We start from the raw sequence: 21,126 nt of genomic DNA, 5'->3' as shown, positions 1-21,126 counted from the left end.
ACGCTGCATCCAAAGAGATGGTTAAACCTAAATGGAAAAGACAAAGAAGTAGTCAAGTACATATACAAATAAGTCCCTAACAGGTACAGTAATAGAAGGATAGGCTGGATCAGTTGGGATCCAAAGTAGAAAACGGTCGGTTTTACTGCTGTTGGTAGTAGGAAGTATCATATACTGCTTCATATAGGAAGTTAAGCTGTAAGACAAAGAAGTAGTTGCTTATAAGATAGATAAAAGGGAAAGAAGGATAGCATTTGCACTGCGTGGCCTTAATTGTGCAATTAGTTTCAGTTTAGCTGGGTGTGGTCGGCAGTGGATACCAGAGGGGAGGGCAGGAGCAGCTGGTGGAGAGCGGATTATGCCAGTCTGAGGAAGCTGGAGACAATGACATACATGATGAAGAGCCACAGAATGGTCTTAACTATAGGGATGAAGTTATTGGGCTTGTGTTTGTAAAAGATTTTTTTTGGCAGGAATACAAAGGATGATGAATCAGAAGGGTATGTAATCTGAGGAGGAAACCAGAAAGTGGAGTAGACTCCTTAGAGGAGTCCAGTGGACATATGATGAGAAGAGAGTGTGCATAAGGCAGAAATTCATTTTCATACTAATTTACCAACTAATGGTAGTTTTTTTCTGAAGCACAATTGTAGATTTAAGTGGTTTAACTTTTGAAATGTATTTATTTTTAGAAATAGATCTAAGCATCTTCCCTGGTGGCTCAGAGGGTAAAGTGTCTGCCTACAATGTGGGAGCCCTGGGCTCGATCCCTGGGTTAGGAAGATCCCCTGGAGAAGGAAATGGCAACCCACTCCAGTACTCTTGCCAGGAAAATCCCATGGATGGAGGAGCCTGGTGGGCTACAGTCCACGGGGTCGCAAAGAGTCAGACACGACTGAGCGACTCCACTACCTTGGAAAAGATGCACAACAAGTAGAAATATATATATAATTGATTTCATACTTATTTAACCAGTCACAGTTTATCTTGATAGTCCCAGGCCCAGACTTGATAGTCCCATTTCGGAAGATGAAACATCGATTTGAAAGCATCAAGAATTAATGGCAGTATAATACTGATTGTATGGAAATGGGAATAAATATTCCTAACCAATGTCTTGATTCAGTTTGAGTTAAAGCACAAAACAAAGATTTATGATTGAGTTTTTCTATAGTGTTAAACTTTTTAAAATAAAGTGTATATTGTGTACGTTTGTTTGTATTTATTATTTTCTGATTTTTCTTAGCACCAAACACCAAAGATTTGGATGTTTTTCTTCGGAAACAGGAATCAGGGTTTGGCTTCAGAGTACTGGGAGGAGATGGACCTGACCAATCTGTAAGTTTAAATATGTTGTCATTTGGCTATTCCTGTTAAAACTTTTAATAGAGATTTGGTAGAATATGGCGCTTTTGTTTTGCGTTCTACTTTGTTGGTTTTTTAAAAGATTTCATTTTCTCTAACAGTTTGATTAATATGACGAAGAATTGCCATGCTAGTGGTGTCATAATACCTCAGTTACCTTGATATGTGAAAGTGAAAGGGTTAGTTGCTCAGTTGTATCCGACTCTTTGTGACCCCATGGACTGACTGTAGCCCTCCAGGCTCCTCTGTCCATGGGATTTCCCAGGTAAGAATACTGGAGTGGGTTGCCATTTCCTCCTCCAGGGGATCTTCCTGACCCAAGGATTGAACCCAGGTCTCCGGTATTGAGGATAGATTCTTTACCATCTGAGCCACCAGGAAAGCCCTAACTTGGAATAGCTGAGGCTAAAACTGTAGGTAAAAGCTGAATAAGTCAGCCGTAAATTAGAGCATAATAACGGGTTATATTTGCAAGGCATTTCAATCTAGAAATTTATTTATGTAGGATTCTCACTCATACTTAGAGAACAAATATAGTGGGTTTATTTTTGTTTTGCCCTTAGTTTGACAAAGAAGTGATGTGCTTCTTAGAGTTTAAGAACATATTTAAAGCTTTTTTGTATAATATGAATGACTACATTATCATGTTTGGAAGTTAGGTGAATAATAATATTCTTTTAAAATTATAGGCTTCTTTCTATTCTGACTAGAACATTTGATTTATAGAGTATAAATGTGTTCTAATTAGCCATATTGGTTACAGTTAAAATAATTATCAGAGACAAATAAAGCTTAAGGTAGGTTGCCCTATGTAGGGCAAATATGAAGTCCCTTGACTGTTTCTTTTCCTTTTGAATTGAGCTATGATTGATGTATAACATTATATTTGTTTCAGATGTGCAGCGTAATGATTCAATGTTAGTATACACTGCAAAATGATCATGACAAAAGGCTTAGTTACCATCCGTCATCATACAAAGTGACAGATTTTTTTTCTGTGATAAGAACCTCTAAGAGTTACTCCCTTGGCAACTTTCAATTGTGCACTCCAGTATTATTGGTTATAGTCCCCATGCTACAGCATTACATCCCCATGACTTATTTATTTTATAACCGAAGTTTGTACCTACCTCCTCCCAATCCCCTTCCCGCTGTCAACCATCATTCTGTTCTTTCTGAGTCTTGTTTTGTTTGTTTACTTTGTTTTTTAGATTTCAGATATAAGTGAGATTATACAGCATTTGTCTTTGTCTGTCTGACTCTTTGACTTAGCATAATGTCCTCAAGGCATTTTGTTGCCTTGGAAAGATTTTGTTCTTTCTAATGTAGTTTAATCTTTGTGATTAAAATTACATTGTGATTTTCCCAATTTTCTTCTTGTAATGGATTTCTAGTTTTATACCATTATGGTTGGAAACGTGTGATATAATTTCAGTTTTCTTAAATTTATTGAGGCTTGATTTGTGGCTTAACGTGATCTGGCTGAGTAATATTCCATTGTATGTGTAAGTGGGTGTGTAGGTGTGTGTATGTATAAAGAAGATGTGATATGTTTATTTCCTTGTTTATTTTCCTTAATTGCTATGGCTTAGACTTCCAGTACTCTACTGAGTAAAAGTGGTGGAAGTGGGCATCCTTGCCTGTCTCTGATCTTAGAAGGAAAGCTTTCAGCATTTCACCTTTGAGTATGATGTTAGCTGTGAGCTTGTCATTGTTGTTGGTTGTCGTTTAGTGTCTAAGTCGTGTCCAACTCCTTACAACCCTGTGGACTGTAGCCCACCAGGCTCCTCTGTCTGTGGGATTTTCCAGGCAAGAATATGGAAGTGGGTTGCCATTTCCTCCTCCAGGGGATCTTCCTGACCCAGAGATTGAACACACATCTCCTACATTGACAGGGAGATTCTTTAGTACTGAGCCGCCTGGGAAGCCTGGGCTTGTATGGCCTTTATTATGTTGAGGCTTGTTTCCTCTACTCCCTTTGTTGAGAATGATTATAAATGGATGCTGAATTTTATTATGGATGGATATTACAAATGGATGCTGAATCTTTCTGTATCTGTTGAGATGATCATATTTTTATTCTTCATTTTGTTAATTTGGTGTATCACATTGACTGATTTGTGGATGTTGAAATATTCTTGCATCCCTGGAGTAAATTCCACTTGATCATGGTGTATGGGTCCTTTTAATGTATTTTTAAATTTAATTTGCTAATGTTTTGTTGCAGATTTTTGCATCTGTATTCATCAGTGACATTGACCTGTAATTTTCTCTTTTTGTGTTGTCCTTGTGAGTTTTGGTATCAGGGTAATGCTGCCCTAATAGGATGAGTTTGGAAGTGTTTCTTCCTCCTCAGTTTCCTGAAAGAGTTTGAAAAGGATAGATATTAATCTTCTTTAAATGTTTGCTAGAACTCACCAGTGAAGCCATCAGGTCCTGGACTTTCATGTACTGGGATATTTTTAATTACTGATTCAACCTCCTTACTAGTAATTGGTCTATTCAGATTTTCTACTTTTCATGATTTACTCTTGAAAAATTGCGTGTTTCTAGGAATTTATCAATTTTTTTCTAGGTTGTCCAGTTTTTTGGCATATAATTGATCATAGTAGTTTCTTATGATTCTTTGTATTTCTGTGGTATCAAAGGTAACTTCTCTTTCATTTCTGATTTTATTTTTGAGCCCTCTTTTCTTCTGGTGAATCTAGCTAAAAGTTGTCAGTTTTGTTTATTTTTTCAAATAGCCTGCTCTTAGTTTCATTGATCCTTTCTATTGTCTTGTTAATCTCTATCTCATTTATTTCTGCTCTGATCTTTGTTATTTCCTTCCTTCTACTAACTTTGGACTTCTTTCATTCTTTTTCTAATTCCTTTAGATGTAAAGCTATTTGTTTGAGATTTTTCTTATTTTGAGGTAGACCTATGTTACTAGGAACTTCCCTCTTAGAACTACTTTTTCTGCATCCCAGAGATTTTGCAAGTTGTATATCCATTTTCATTTGTCTCAAGGTATTTTTAAATTTTTCTCTTGATTTCTTCATTGACCCATTGGTTGTTTATTAAGATGTAGTTTAATCTTCACATTTTGTGATTTTCGCAATTTTCTTCTTCTGATTCCTAGTTTTATGTATTTGTGGTTGGAAAATACGTTTTATATGATTTTGGTCTTCTTAAATTTATTGAGACTTGTTTTATGGCTTAACATGTGATCTGTCCTGAAGAGTGTTCCATGTACACTTGAGAAGAATGTATTTAATATGCTACTTTGCATAGAATGTTGTGAATATATATAGAATATATATAGAATGTTCCAAATATATAATCTATCTATCTATATATAACGGTTATTCATTCTAATGTGTCATTTAAGACCCATGTTTCCTGATTGGTTTTATGTCTGCATGATTTTTCCATTGATGTAAATAGGGTTGTTAAAATTCCTTACTATTACTGTATTGCTGTAAATTTCTCCCCATAGGTCTGTTAATATTTGCTTTATATATTTAAGTGCTTCTATGTTGGGTGCATAAACATTTACAAATGTTATATTTAGTTGACTCCTTTATCATTATATGATGCCCTTTTTGTCTTTTATTGCAGTTTTTGTTTTAGAGTCTATTTTGTCTGATGTAGGTATAACTGCTTTAGCGTTCTTTTGGTTTCTGTTTGCACGGAACAGCTTTTTCCATGCCTCTACTTTCAGCTTTATGGCTCCTTACATCTGAAGTTAGTCTCTTACAGGCAGCAGATAGATGGGTCTTGTTTGTACATTTGGCCACTCTAAGTATTTTCATTGGAGAATTTAGTCTTCTACATTTAAAGTAATTATTGACCGGTATGTCCTTACTGTCATTTTGTTCTTTGTTCTCTGGCTGTTTTGTAGTTCTTCTCTGTTCTTCTTCTCTTGCTTTCTTCCCTTGCAGTTTGATGACTTTCTTTAATATTATACTTAGATTCTATTTTTATTATATTTTGTGTATCTACAATAGGTTTTTGTTTGAGGTTACCCTGAGACCAACATATAACAGTTTGTATACATATATCTATCAGTCTAATTTAAATTGATAGCAACTTAAGTTTGAATGCATTCTAAAGCTACATTTTTACTTCTTCCACCACATTTTATATTTTTGATATCACATTTCACATCTTTTTATTTTCTGTATCCCTTCACTGATTATTCTAGTTATAGTTATTTTTACTACTTTTGTTTTTTAACCTTTTTATACTAGTTTGGTAAATGATTATATTTATCTTGCCATGAGATTTATACTTTCATATGTTTTCTTATTACCACTCAGAGCCTTTTCTTTTCAACTAAAGACGTCCCTTGCACATTTCTCATAAGGCCAGTGATGAACTTCTTTGATGTTGCTTGTCTGGAAAACTCTCATCTCCTTCAGTTCTGAATGATAATTTTGTTGCGGTATAGAGTATTCTTGGTTGGACATATTTTTCCTTTCAGCACTTTGAATATATCATTCCACTCCTTTCTGGCCTGCAAAGTTTCTGCTGAAGAATCTGCTGATAGTCTTGTAGGAGTTCCTGCTATATAACAAAGGCTTCCCTGGTGGCTCAGACAGTAAAGAATCAGCCTGCAATGCGGGAGACCTGGGTTTGATCCCAGGGTTAGGAAGATCCCCTGGAGGAGGGAATGGCAACCCACTTCAGTGTTCTTGCCTGAAGAATCCCCATGGACAGAGGAGCCTGGTGGGCTACAGTCTATGGGGCCACAAAGAGTCGGACATGACTGAGCAACTAAGAACAGCACACAGTGTGCATTTAATGATATTATTTCTAATGTGCTGGAATTTTTGGCTTCCCTGATACCTCAACTGGTAAAGAATCCACCTGCAATGCAGGAGACCACAATTCGATTCCTGATTCAGGACGATCTGATGGAGAAGGGATAGGCTACCTACTCCAGTATTCTGGCCTGTATAGTCCATGGGGTTGCAAAGAATCAGACAGGACTGAGTGAAACCTTTACTTTCTTTTGTATGTAATAAGTTGTTTTTCTCTTGCTGTTTTTAAAATTCTCTCTTTAACTTTTGACATTTTAATTACAATGTGTCTCTGTATGGATCTTTTTGGGAATTCTTTGGGCTTCTAGAATCTGCAATTCTGTCTCTTTTCCCACGTTAAGGAAGTTTTCAGCCACTATTTCTTCAAGTTAAATTTTCTGCTCCTTTTTTCTCCTTCTGGTACTCCTATAATATGAATGTTATTCTGCTTGAAGTCATTCCATAGGTACCTTGGGCTATCTTTGCTTTTTTCTTCTTTTTTTTTTTTTTTTTACTTTTTGCTGCTCTTATTGAGTCAATTCCATCCATATTGTTTAAAGTGGCAAAAATTCATTCTTTATATGCCAGTGTGGTATTCTATTGTATGTATATGTGTGTGTATGCCACTTTTTAGTTTTTTGAGAAACCTCCATACTGTTCTTGACAGTGGCTGCACCAATTTACATTCTCACCAACAGTGTACAAGAGATCCCTTTCCTCCACATCCTTACCAACATTTGTTATTTGTAGATTTTTTGATGATAACATTTCTGACAGGTATGAGGTTATACTTAGTTATGGTTTTGATTTCCCTGGTGATTAGTGATGTTGAGCAACATTTCATGTGACTGTTGGCTGTCTGCATGTTCCCTTTGGAAAAATGTCTGTTCACATCTGCCCATTTTTTAATTGGGTCGTTTGTTTTTTTTGGATATTAAGCTGTGTGAGCCTTTTTATATTATCGTGATTTCTGAGATATTTACCTATTTGGTCTTTCTTTTGTTATTTTAAAAAATCTTTTGATTGAAGTATAGTTGATTTTCAGTGTTGTGTTATTTTCAAGTGTACAGCAAAGTGAATCAGTTTTATATATGCACATGCACACTCACACACACACACCACAGGTCTCAGTTCAGTTCAGTTCAGTCGCTCAGTCGTGTCCAACTCTTTGCGACCCCACGAATCGCAGCACGCCAGGCCTCCCTGTCCATCACCAACTCCCGGAGTTCACCCAGACTCACGTCCATCGAGTCAGTGATGCCATCCAGCCATCCCATTCTCTGTTGTCCCCTTCTCCTCCTGCCCCCAATCCCTCCCAGCATCAGAGTCTTTTCCAGTGAGTAAGCTCTTCGCATGAGGTGGCCAGAGTATTGGAGTTTCAGCTTTAGCATCATTCCTTCCAAAGAACACCCAGGACTGATGTCCTTTAGAATGGACTGGTTGGATCTCCTTGCAGTCCAAAGGACTCTCAAGAGTCTTCTCCAACACCATAGTTCAAAAGCATCAATTCTTCGGCGCTCAGCTTTCTTCACAGTCCAACTCTCACATCCATACATGACCACTGGAAAAACCATAGCCTTGACTAGACGGACCTTTGTTGGCAAAGTAATGTCTCTGCTTTTGAATATGCTATCTAGGTTGGTCATAACTTTCCTTCCAAGGAGTAAGCGTCTTTTAATTTCATGGCTGCAGTCACCATCTGCAGTGATTTTGGAGCCCCAAAACATAAAGTCTGCCACTGTTTCCACTGTTTCCCCATCTATTTCCCATGAAATGATGGGACCAGATGCTATGATCTTCGTTTTCTGAATGTGAGCTTTAAGCCAACCTTTTCACTCTCCTCTTTCACTTTCATCAAGAGGCTTTTTATTTCCTCTTCACTTTCTGCCATAAGGGTGGTGTCATCTGCATATCTGAGGTTATTGATATTTCTCCCGGCAATCTTGATTCCAGCTTGTGCTTCTTCCAGCCCAGCATTTCTCATGATGTACTCTGCATAGAAGTTAAATAAACAGGGTGACACTATACAGCCTTGACGTACTGCTTTATCTATTTGGAACCAGTCTGTTGTTCCATGTCCGGTTCTAACTGTTGCTTCCTGACCTGCATATATGTTTCTCAAGAGGCAGGTCAGGTGGTCTGGTATTCCCATCTCTTTCAGAATTTTCCAGTTTATTGTGATCTACACAGTCAAAGGCTTTGGCATAGTCAATAAAGCAGAAATAGATGTTTTTCTGGAATTCTGTTCCTTTTTCCATGATCCAGCAGATGTTGGCAATTTGATCTCTGGTTCCTCTGCCTTTTCTAAAACCTACTCTTTTTTAAATTCTTTTACCATATGGGTCATTACAGAGTGTTGAGTAGAGTTCCCTATAGTATGTATATGTCAATCCCAATTTCTCAATTTATCCTCTTCCCCTTTCCCCCAGTAACAATATGTTTATTTTATTTTATTTTTTTTGTAGTTTTATTTATTTATTTTTGGCTTTTTATTTTATTTTTTAATTTTTTTTCCAACTACAATTTTATTTTTTTTAAACTTTACAAAATTGTATTAGTTTTGCCAAATATCAAAATGAATCCACCACAGGTATACCTGTGTTCCCCATCCTGAACCCTCTTCCCTCCTCCCTCCCCATACCATCCCTCTGGGTCGTCCCAGTGCACTAGCCCCAAGCATCCAGTATCGTACATTGAACCTGGACTGGCAACTCGTTTCATACATGATATTTTACATGTTTCAGTGCCATTCTCCCAAATCTTCCCACCCTCTCCCTCTCCCACAGAGTCCATAAGACTGTTCTATATATCAGTGTCTCTTTTGCTGTCTCGTACACAGGGTTATTGTTATCATCTTTCTAAATTCCATATATATGCGTTAATGTACTGTATTGGTATTTTTCTTTCTGGCTTACTTCACTCTGTATAATAGGCTCCAGTTTCATCCACCTCATTAGAACTGATTCCAATGTATTCTTTTTAATGGCTGAGTAATACTCCATTGTGTATATGTACCACAGCTTTCTTATCCATTCATCTGCTGATGGGCATCTAGGTTGCTTCCATGTCCTGGCTATTATAAACAGTGCTGCGATGAACATTGGGGTACACGTGTCTCTTTCCCTTCTGGTTTCCTCATTGTGTATGCCCAGCAGTGGGATTGCTGGATCATAAGGCAGTTCTATTTCCAGTTTTTTAAGGAATCTCCACACTATTGTCCATAGTGGCTGTACTAGTTTGCATTCCCACCAACAGTGTAGGAGGGTTCCCTTTTCTCCACACCCTCTTGTTTATTTTCTATATCTGTGGCTCTATTTCTGTTTTGTGGGCTTCCCTTATGGCTCGGCAGTAAAGAATCCGCTTGCAGTGCAGGAGACAGAGGTTCAATTCTTGGGTTGGGAAGATCCTCTGGAGGAGGGCATGGCAACCTACTCCAGTATTCTTACCAGGAAAATCCCATAGACAGAGGAGCCTGGTGGGCTATGGTCTATGGGGTTTCAAAGAGTCAGATACAACTCAAAGGACTGAACACACATGCATACATTTCTGTCTTGTCAGTAAGTTCATTTGTATTATTGTTTTTCCATTCCACACATAAGCAATATCATATGGTATTAGTCCTTCTCTGTCTGACTTACTTCATTCAGTATGACAGTCTTTAGGTCCATTCATGTTGCTGCAAATGGCATTGTTTCGTTTTTTATGGCTGAGTAATATTCCAGTGTATATATTTACCACATCTTCTTTATGCATTTGTGTGTTGACAGACATTTAGTTTGCTTCCATATCCTGGCTATTGTAAATAGTGATACAGTATTCACTGGGGTGCATGTGTCTTTTTGAGTTGTGGGTTGTTTTTTTTTTTTTTTTTTCCAGGTTTATGCCCAGGAGTGGGATTGCTGGATCATATGAAAGCTCTGTTTTTAATTTTTTAAGGAACTTCCATACTGTTCTCCATAGTGGCTGTACCAATCTGCAATTCCACCAACAGTCAGTGGGGGTGGGGGGTCCCTTTCTCCCCGTCCTCTTCAGCATTTATTGTTTGTAGATTTTTTGATAATGACCATTTGGACCAGTGTGAGGTGATACCTCATTGTAGTTTTGATTTGCATTTCTCTAATAATAAGTGATGTTGAGCATCTTTTCATATGCCTCTTGGCCATCTGTATGTCTTCTTTGGAGAAATGTCTATTTAGATCTTCCATCCATTTTTTGATATATACATATTTTTTTAATTAAGCTGCATGAGGTGTTTATATATTTTTGAGATTAAACCCTTTTCAGTCGCTTTGTTTCCAAGCATTTTCTCCCATTCTGAGAGTTGTCTTTATTTTGTTTATGGTTCATTTGCCATGAAAAAGCTTTTAAGTTTATGTCCCATTTATTTTTGTCTTTATTGTCATTACTCTAGGAGACAGATCTAAAAAGATGTTGCTACAATTCATGTCAAAGAGTGTTCTACCTATGTTTTCCTCTAGAAAGTTTTATAGTATCTGGTCCTACAATTAGGTCTTTAATCCATTTTGAATTTATTTTTGTATATGGTGTTAGAGAATGTTCTAACCTTCGTTCTTTTTGTGTAACTATCCAGTTGTCCCAGCACCACTTATTGAAGAGGCTGTCTTTTCTCCATTGTATGTTCTTGTCTCCTGTGTTGTAGATTAATTGACCATAAGTGTGTGGGTTTATTTCTGTGCTGTCTATTCTATTGCATTAATTTATATATTCCTTTTTGTACCAGTACCGTATTGTTTTGATTACCGTAGCTATGTGTTATAGTCTGAAGTCAAGGAAAGCGATTCCTCCAGGTCTCTTCTTTCTCAAGGTTGTTTTGGCTATTTGTGTTTTTTTCTGTTTCCATACAAATTTTACGTTTTTTTTGTTCTAGTTCTGTGAAAAATCCCTTGACATTTTGATAGGGATTGCATTGAATCTGTAGATTGCCTTGGGTAACATGGTCATTTTACCAATGTTAATTCTTCCAGTCCAATAACATGATATATCTTTCCAGCTGATTGTGTAATCTTTAATTTCTTTCATTAGTGACTTATAATTTTCCAAGTACAGGTCTTTTACCTTGTTAAGTAGGTTTGTTTCTAGGTATTTTATTCTTTTTGATGCAGTGGTAAATAGGATTATTTCCTTAATTTAATGTATAGAAATACAACAGATTTCTGTAGATTTTTTTGTATCCTGCAACTTTAGCAAAATCATTGATGAACTCTAGGAATTTTCTGGTGATGTCTTTAGGATTTTCCACATATAGTCACATCATCTGCAAACAGTGAGTTTTACTTCTTTCTTACCAATTTGTCTTCCTTTTCTTTCTTTTTCTCATCTGATTGCTATAGCTAGGACTTCCAAAAATATGTTGAATAAAAGTATTGAGAGTGGGCGTTTTTGTCTTGCTGCTGATCTTAGAGGAAATGTTTACACTTTATCTTCTCTTAAATGTCAGGTTGTAACAGCTCTGGAACTAGTCAAAATACTTAGGATTACCAATTATAGGACTCTAATTGCAGCAAAGGAAATGAGCAAGATCTATTCACCTAGTTGGAAGTGAATCTTAGGTCACTCTGTTCCCTTAAAATATATACTGCTTTAGAATTTAGGAACAAGAGATGTTCCTCTTTTGTATATACTAAACTTGAACTGATAGCCTTATGTAATGGGAGTATTGTAAGAATTATCCCAGTTGCTATGAACAGTATACAAAAAAAAAAAAAAACTTTCACCATGGCATTCAATGGACTTTACTTTTAGTAGCTACTCCATAGAATTGCATTTTCTGAGTTTAATATTTTTGTTCTGTTGTAGTGACGGAAATGATAGTGGTACTTTCAAAGTTAGTGAATTACTTTGTATTTCCTGTCTTCCTTGTGCCCAACCCAAAGAATCCAGAAGAGATTACATGGTGTGGTTATGTGAAGTGCCATTTTGGAGACAGGTCAATTTCTATGACTGTTTTCAGGTTGAACTGCAAAAATTTGTTGGTATGCATAGTTTTGAGTCAGAAAGTCCTTGACTTAGTAGTTAAGAAACTTAGTAAGTCTTAGTAGACTGTATAGAGCAACCCACACTTTATATCTTATCAGATATACATTGGAGCCATCATTCCTCTGGGCGCAGCTGAGAAAGATGGTCGGCTCCGTGCAGCTGATGAGCTGATGTGCATTGATGGAATTCCTGTTAAAGGGAAATCACACAAACAAGTCCTAGACCTAATGACAACCGCTGCTCGAAATGGCCACGTGTTACTAACTGTCAGAAGAAAGATCTTCTACGGTGGTACGTGAACCTGTTCTTGCTCTGATAAGTTAAAAAAGAAAAATGAGATTTAGTCCACTTTTTTTTTCAGATTATTTTATTATGTTTAATAGTGTATGAGAGGCTGCGCTAGCCCTCTGCAATGGCCCACACTGTGTCTGTGAAATGTTTCTTTGACTAAATCCACTTCTTACCTAAAACAATGACAACAAAAATAGTGTATGAGATAAGTTATTTGGTGTGATCCTTGCATGTGGAAGGCCAGTAAGTTGAAAGGATTCATAAATACTGCTACTACTATCAAAAAAGAGAAATAAATTTTGGGTCTCTACATTAAGATTATATTAGTATATCAATGAATTTTGCCAGCGTGATATAAAGTCAGAATATAAAGTCAGAATATCAGGTTAAATCTGTTTTCTGAAGAACAAATACAAAGTTGTTTAGTCATACTAAGAGATCCCATTAACTGAATATCAAACAATTTTGGATCCTGATGAAATTCTAAATATTCAGAGGACAAAATGTTTCTACTTCAGAAGTTTTAGTATGACATTTATTGAGTCTCAGACATGGATTCTTTTACTTACTCTTTATAGAACCATGATGGTAAACACTGTTATTATTCTAGTTACTCACAGAAAGGTTGAGAAACACATAGCTGGTAGGTAGTAGGACCAGGATTGAAACAGATAATTTAATTACAAAGCCTGAGGTCTAAACCATTACATTAAGAGATGATAATATCCTGTATTTTTATGTTAGTAGCTCTGTGAATGTTATGTAGAACTTTTTTAAAGTGAATTCTTGTCACTTAAAAATGTTTTAAAGACAACCCTGTAGCACCACAAGAATGTAAGCTTCATGAAGGATGGAGTTTTCATCCATTTAATTCTATGCTGTGTACCCAGTACCTAGAAGAATGACCACATGGCACAGAGTGGGCATTCAAAAAATGTGTGACTTGATGAATATTTACATCACTCTTAAAAATGAGGCCCTGTGTTTTTGATTGTAGCATCCAAAGTAAAAGCCCACCTCCCTTCATAAATACGAGGCATCTGAGATGCATGGGGATTCTAATGCTGTGTTGCTTCCATTTGGTTTGGTGTCAGAACATAACTACGTAGAGTAAACAATGGGATGCTGTACAAATAGAGATTAGCTCCCTCCTGAAAAGCATCATAAAGATGTTTCATAGTAGTTTGATATTACTGGAGACATTTTAGCTAATTCATTCTAACCATGCATTATATCAAAAAGAGCCTTTTTTTGGTTGGTAATTATTGGAAGTTGTTGACACTTTTGTTGAGGTTTAAAAACACATCCTCAGAGTCCCATAGATTTTGATACAGAGAGACCTTATAAATGCCTGTTCATCAATAACAGCATGTTGTAGTGGTTGTTTATGATGTTTTGTATCAAATTATGGCACAAAATTTGCCTTTTAAAAATCAGTTATGACTAACTTTTGTCATTCTTTCTCAAATTCTGATGTTATTCTTAAATAGAAGAAAAGGGTGTAGGTTAACTGCCCATTTGCTAGGAATTCCATGTGACCTGATCTGTGGCTAGGAGAGTTTGCCATTCATGTGGACAGCTTGTATTACCCATCAGAAAACTGCAGTTGTAAAACACATTGTAAAATATGAATCTGTGTAGGTGGCAAACTGTTCTCAAGCTGTAATGGGAGGTATCTCTGTCCTGATGCAGTGACCTCCCAGACGTCATGAGTGTCAGTCACTGCACTAAATTATGTATTTCTATTAATGTTTATTTATTTAGCTGCTCTGAGTCTTAGCTGTGGCATGTAGGATCTAGTCGCGTGACCAGGGAGTGAACCCAGGTCCCCTGCACTGGGAGTGTGGAGTCTTAACCACTGGACCGCGAGGATTCAGTGTGTGTGTTTTGGCGGGGGTGGGTGATGCTCAGTTGTGTCCAGCTCTTTGTGACCCCATGGACTGTAGCCAGCCAGGCTCCTCTGTCCAGGGAATTTTCCGGGCAAGAATACTGGAGGAGTGCCAGGGAAGTCCCACTAAATTGTATTTAAAGGTGATTTTAAGAGGAAGTTTACTATGTTGTTATTCATTATTAACTTTTAAAAAAATTGCTTGTACCAGGTTCAAAACCTTGTTGGAATTAAAATAATTTCAAGAAGAATTTTTTTTATCATCAAATTTCACAGAAGCTTTGAAAAACTTCCCTTAGAAGTGAGATAACATCTTGTCGTTTTCCAACTATGTACTTAATGAGCATTCAAGAAGTCCACTGGATGGGCTGCTGCTACCTCTGCACTCAGATGGTGTCCAGAGCACTTGGGCAGAGACACTGCTTTTCTTTATATTAGAAACTCAGTGTTCTTGTGAAGAGCTTAGCACAAAACACTTTAGTTATCAAGTTACGATGTTCCAGAAATATCAAAATTGCTCTTGTTTATTACAGAGAAACAACCTGAGGATGACAGCTCCCAAGCCTTCCCTTCAACACAGAATGGATCTCCCCGCTTGAACCGAGCAGAGGTCCTGGCCAGGCCTGCTCTCCAGGAGCCCTATGATGTTGTCTTGCAACGAAAAGAAAATGAAGGATTTGGATTTGTCATTCTCACTTCCAAGAGCAAGCCACCTCCAGGAGGTAAGGGCCCCTGTGTCCTGGTGTCCCTCCCTCTTAATTCCAGTTTTCTGAGTCACCCACTGGGGTTTGTGAAAGTAGCTAGGAATCATGTATAAATTGCCATTTTTAAAAAAATGCTGAATATTTTATTTGTTTTCAAAATTAGGTAGTTTGAATCAGTCTTCCAGGCTTTGGGTTTATTTATCTATCTCAGAGTCTATAAAATAAATCTTAGTATCTCAGTTTGCATCCACCTTATATTGTGTCAGTATTATCAGGGATGTGACCTAATTGATGTAGTGAAAGGACAATGCTGAATTTTTTTTTCAATTATGGGGGCTTAGGATTTTTTTTCCCCCAGATTAGAAGAAATCATATATACAGAAATAAATGAAATGCTAGAAGCAGTTAAGAAGCAAAATAGAAAAACCTTGACCCAGATGTGTCTTAAATAGTCCTTTTGTGTTATTTAATCATAATTGCCTTATTGCAGCTATAAATTGACCTTAAAAGATAAGAGGCACTCCTACCTTATATGCTTCATCAAAAGGTAAAAATTCTGTCAAGACCTTGAAATATCCTGAACCCAGTTTAGTAGAATGTCATCTGAGAAGGATGAATATGTATATTAATTTAATATGTATATTAATTTCTTCAACAAAGGAGGAATCACATCTTCTATGTCTAGGGCTGTTATGAATCAGCAAATTAAATATTTGCTGTATCTTTATGTTTCTAAGTAATAATCATCTTTAAATATAAAATACAAATGAATATAAGATGAGAACCAGCAAACTAATATTTATGTGTCATGCTTGTCTGGTAGCTTTATTTTTCCAAGTCAAGTGATAAAAATCTTTGACCACACGAAAATGCACTCTTAGCTTTGCCAGGGGATTTTATTTTATCTTGAGTAGCGAGATCCTTTTAGACTAAATGGTCACTAAAACCTTAGTGAAAAATGAAAACACTTTCAGGAAAGTGTTGTGAGCCAAACCAATTTGCAAAAATCTTGCTAAAATCAATGCAAGTGTGTAAAGGAAGAAGATTCTATGACATGGATGAATTATTACTATGGTCTCAGGTCACTGCTCACTGATACTAGTTTCCATTTTCCAAAAGCCGTTGCTATGGTAATGCTTGGAACTGGAACTATTACTGATGCTGTAAGGATGATTATGTGGCCTGTGTCAGAAAAATGAGAGAAAGCAGCTGTTAGGTGGATTTTATGTTATATCATTGGAAATCAGTATCTAGAAAAACAAATGACCATTTTAGATAATCATATTCTGATTCGAATACCATGCAATAATCCTGGGCATTCAGATTAACAAAAATAGTGAAAGATTATTACTCAGCGTGATAGATGCTAACCACTTGCCATATTGAGCGTATTTCTCCTCTAGCACTACAAAAATTAGGAGAGTCTAGTGTTCACCATAAAACTAGGAGATACAGAGGAATTCAGCAAAATATATTACTTAAATAGTTTAACCTATTTTTATATTTGAAATTTATGTTATACTTTAATACATTATCTGTTTTAAATATATCATCTTATTTGTGTAATTATATTTATTAATTTATTTATATTTAAAATTAAAATCTTTTTATACTTCTTTGTTTAAATGTCTTTTTAGGATCTTGATGGTTTTACATACCATAGGTGCTGGGTCTCTGTGTAAGACAGTGTCATTAAGTGCTGGGCTTTGTAATCAGACAGACATGGCTTCTAGACCCGCTGATGTCTTTTAATAGCTGTCTGATCTTGGGCACATTACTTACCCTCCGAGTGCTCCAGCTTGCCCTGTGAAATGAGGATGTTGACACTTCCTGTCTCGTATGTTTGCGAGGATTAAAGGAGATAATGCATGTGAAGCCCTTTGCCTGGACCTTCAGTAAATGTTGGCTGCTGTCACATGCTGTGGTTTCTGCCATTGTCATTGCAGCTGTCACTGCATATTGACCTTTTTTTCCCTCTAAAGAAACGTTAAAAAGTTTATCAATATTTGAGTAATGAGATGGGAAAGAAAACCCAATTAAAATGTAAGATTGAGGTAACAGCTAATGCATGGCAGGAAATGAGTGTTTGCAGCTCATTAATTATCAGCCTGAATGGTAAATTAGGCTTAGGTTGTCAAATGAATTTTATATAAAGTACTTGAGATTTTCAGTCATGATGCAAAACCAGAATTCGTAATTTCGCTGACGTGCTAGTTAATAATCTCACAAAATTCTCAGCCCTGCAAACATTTCTTCTTGGAACTCCATTTATCTCATAGCTAGAAGGATCCTGGGGTGAAATTACATGAGGAGCTTTCCCTCACAGAGACCAAGCAGTTGCAGTGTGCAGTTCACTGCGTAACAGTGAAAGATTGGTTTTAAAAAAGGAGTTAGCACAGGTGAGAAGGCCAGAAACCTGTCTGTCAGAATAGATCCTTCTTTATGGGTCGTGCCTTGGTACAGGTTGGTATTCTGCACAGTGCAGGTTGTTGGTTGGTTTTTTTTTCTGCTGTTGCTGCTGCTGAAATATATTTTCTGCTGACATTTGTCACAGGAAGAGTTCCCACTAGCATCTCTAATACCAGCTATAAAATTCTGTACCATTGACTTCTTCAAAGGTCAGGGATCCAGGCCCAGCATCCTTGTTGTCCTGGACCAGTTTGTGTAGGGCTGCATGAGTGGAGTACTCAGCAAACACCTCTGTTAAAAATGGAAAGGACCTGACTGGTTTTTGCATGGCCAGCACTTCAGAGGTTTTAGCATTCCACTTTTCATACTTTTCAGTTCTGGTTGCAAAGGATTTCTTTTAGAAGGGGACATATTCAGCTATTGTCCTTTCTTTTCCTAAAAAATAATATTTTAAGAGCACCAAAGTCATCTCAGCATCTGGACAGGCCAGCCTGTGAGACAGATTTAGGCCAAAGATGAATGAAGATGGAGAAATTGACTTCATGCAAATACCTATAGACTTTGTATACCAACAGTAAGGCAGGACTTCAGATTTTTCCTTAGCCATGTGTACTCTAAGCATGTGTGCATACTAAGTTGCTTCAGTCGTGTCTGACTCTTTACAACCCTATGGACTGTAGCCCAGCAGACTTCTCTGTCCATGGGATTCTCCAGGCAGGATTACTGGAGGGGGTTGCCATTTCCTTCTCCAGGGGATCTTCCTGACCCAGAGATTGAACCCACATCTCTTATGTCTCCTGCACTGGTAGGCAACATACTCTAAGCAGTTACGTTGAAAACTTCCCAATCTATTCAAAGAATGTTCAGAAGTTATCTTTCTACTGGTCTGTTTATCTTTAACTGTTTTGGTGGTGCTGCTATAAATGCCAAGATAATAACAATCCGACTACTTTTATCTCTCCTCACCTCGATGACTAACCCTTCAGGAAGTTCTGTACCAAGATTTGCCAATTTCCTTTTGACCACATTACTCACGTGATGAGAAAGGAACAACTGAGGCATCAGAGGTTTTTCTTGTTTGACGCTTTCCCAAGTCGGAACAAACCCCTTTCAGTGTGCCAGGGAGCTGAATGATTTTCTTCTTAGGGGATCTGGAATGAACATTGTTTACAAGTAAAATCTCTTCTAAGAAGGAGAGTTACTGAGATGTTAATTTAGAAGGTTACCCGTGGGCCCCTGTGTGATCCTCCATGTATTTCTGATGTGCTGCCTGTTGTCCTAGCTGGGCGTCAGCTCACGTCGCCTGGCACAGGACACAGCCCATGCTGCTTGTGCTGTGCTTAGTCGCTTAGGCATGTCCGACTCTTTTCGACCCCATGGACTGTAGCCCTCCAGGCTCCTCTGTCCATTGGATTCTCCAGGCAAGACTACTAGAGTGGGTTGCCATGCCCTCCTCCAGGGGATCTTCCCAACCCAGGGATCAACCCAAGTCTGTGGTGCTAGCGGTAAAGAATCTGCCTGCCAATGCAGGAGATGCAAGAGATGCAGTTTCGATCCCTGGGTCGGGAAGATACCCTGAAGGAGGAAAATGGCTGTCCACTCCAGTGTCCTTGCATGAAAACTTCCACGGACAAAAAGAGCCTGGAGGGCTATAGTTCATGGGGTCAGAAGAGTTGGACATGACTGAGCGACTGAGCACAACAACAGTGAGGAAAATGGTGTGAGTGCTTGATATAATTCAGAGCTAAAGGGCACTTGCTTCCACATTGACTTCCTCTTTTTTAAGATAAAATCTCCTAATCTCTCACTGCATAATCCTAGAACAGCCAAGGAATGGCACTTACTGTCCATGGGACATAAATCATGGCCAAGAATAACTTCCAGTCCAAATGAAATTCTATTAAAATGGCCTTAACTTACACCTAGATATAATTCAAAAATACTAGTAAGGAGCCCATTTTACTATAGAAATTAAACATAATCACAGTGCCATTTAAAAATAGTAAGTTATCCTTATTGATGATAATCCACATTCAGCAGGAGCCCAAGTGCCAGATAAATGTAGGCAAAAAAATTCTAGAGAGCATAGAAGGAACACTTGTTTCTTAATATGAATGCCCCTTATTAAATGGTGAAAGATATTTTCACAAGATTTCCTGAATGTCTGAGAACTCATTTTAAGGCATAATAACAGTGAAGAATCTTAATAGTTACTCTCGGAAAGCCTTCAGCATTAAACTAGAGATATAATAGAACTGCACAGAGTGTCTTTCCAAATGTCTTAGAGCAGCTTTGTGCTTTCAGGGTAGGATTTTAACCATAAGCCAAATAATCTTAATGTTAAACACTTAATGTTCTAATTCCACTCAGCTTTTCTAATTTAAAAAAAAAAATCTAGAGGCACAAATAAGAGGAATAAATTTTGTTCTAGAAGTAAGTATGATTCATTTTAATGATCAGTCTTTTCACTGTAACTGGATTTCTGACCATTCTCATTCCTGAACTTGATTTTGAACTGCATTTATTTATAAGATTTCTTGTGGGGGTAAATGCCCCTTCAGCTGAACCAAAGATGATCTCATTGTAGCAGTTTCTAAAATACCCAAAAGCATGTTGCAACCTAAACAACCAATGACAAACAAGAAACATGAGATATTTTCACAAATATCACTGAGGTCAGTAGCCTTTAAATGGGATTGTTCGGATGACAATATAAAAATTGGAAAAGGTTTCTGGTAAGTGGAGAAAAGCAAAGAGGTTTATATGCCATGATCGCAGCTGTGTAAAGAGTATCTGCATGTCAACAAAGAACAGAAGATAATATGAAGATAGTTGCATTTGGATAGGATGATCACTCGTGGTTTTTCTGATATATCTTGGAAGGATTTTCTTTGTTATTAGGTTGAATTTTTGATGCTGATGATAAATCCAATACTAAGAGATATGTTAAATAATTGAAAAACCTGGGAACTTTTTTCTTCATAGTTATTCCTCATAAAATTGGCCGAGTCATAGAAGGAAGTCCAGCTGATCGCTGTGGGAAGCTGAAAGTTGGAGATCACATCTCTGCAGTGAATGGGCAGTCCATTGTTGAGTTGTCCCATGATAACATTGTTCAGCTGATCAAGGACGCTGGTGTCACTGTCACACTAACGGTCATTGCTGAAGAAGGTAAGGAACTGTTACACCCGCCTTCCCCAAACTGATCCGAGGGACATAGAGCCTGCAGAAGTACCAGAGCCCCTGCAGTGATAGAACCATTTATACGTGCTGGAGTCTCTTTTTTTGCCTTTTCCATTTAATGAATTTAAAAGACAGTTTATTATAAAGTTGTCAGTAGCTCAAGAAAAATAATCCAGCTAGCGAGTGGTGGCCATTTATTTACATGCTGGAGGAGCAAGCACCCGGAGTGAAAGACATGGCTAATACTTTTCAGATCTTATTTTCTTAAAATAATGTCTTAAGTCTCTATTTGAGTGAGAGAAAATCCTCTAAAGAGTTCAAAGAAAGTCACTGTTGATATCAAACCTTTCATGTCAGGCCCATGTCATAGGGTGCCTCGCCTTGCAGGCAGGGTTTCATTCTGGAAACTGCTTTATAAATGCAGGAGCAGGAATATGTAGGAATGGCCAGTAAATAGGGCGTAAGACGCACTTAGTGTCTTGCCTTGCTATAAGGCTGCCTTTGA

General features: G+C 37.4%; 1 protein-coding gene across 2 annotated transcripts in view; it reads left to right on the top strand.

Annotated features, from left to right (window-relative positions):
* MAGI3 (membrane associated guanylate kinase, WW and PDZ domain containing 3) overlaps positions 1–21,126 on the top strand; it is a 262,085-nt gene that overhangs the window by 217,506 nt on the left and 23,453 nt on the right. For both annotated transcript variants that reach the window (XM_010830786.1, XM_010830785.1), the window contains exons 13-16: positions 1,247–1,338; positions 12,245–12,437; positions 14,859–15,047; positions 20,424–20,609. In XM_010830786.1, coding sequence (XP_010829088.1) covers positions 1,247–1,338; positions 12,245–12,437; positions 14,859–15,047; positions 20,424–20,609 — 660 coding nt within the window. The remainder of the gene's footprint in view (positions 1–1,246; positions 1,339–12,244; positions 12,438–14,858; positions 15,048–20,423; positions 20,610–21,126) is intronic.

This window comes from Bison bison, unplaced genomic scaffold, assembly GCF_000754665.1.
Source record: "Bison bison bison isolate TAMUID 2011002044 unplaced genomic scaffold, Bison_UMD1.0 scf7180017864519, whole genome shotgun sequence".
NCBI lineage: Eukaryota > Metazoa > Chordata > Mammalia > Artiodactyla > Bovidae > Bison > Bison bison.
This window is presented reverse-complemented; position numbering and strand designations above follow the sequence as displayed.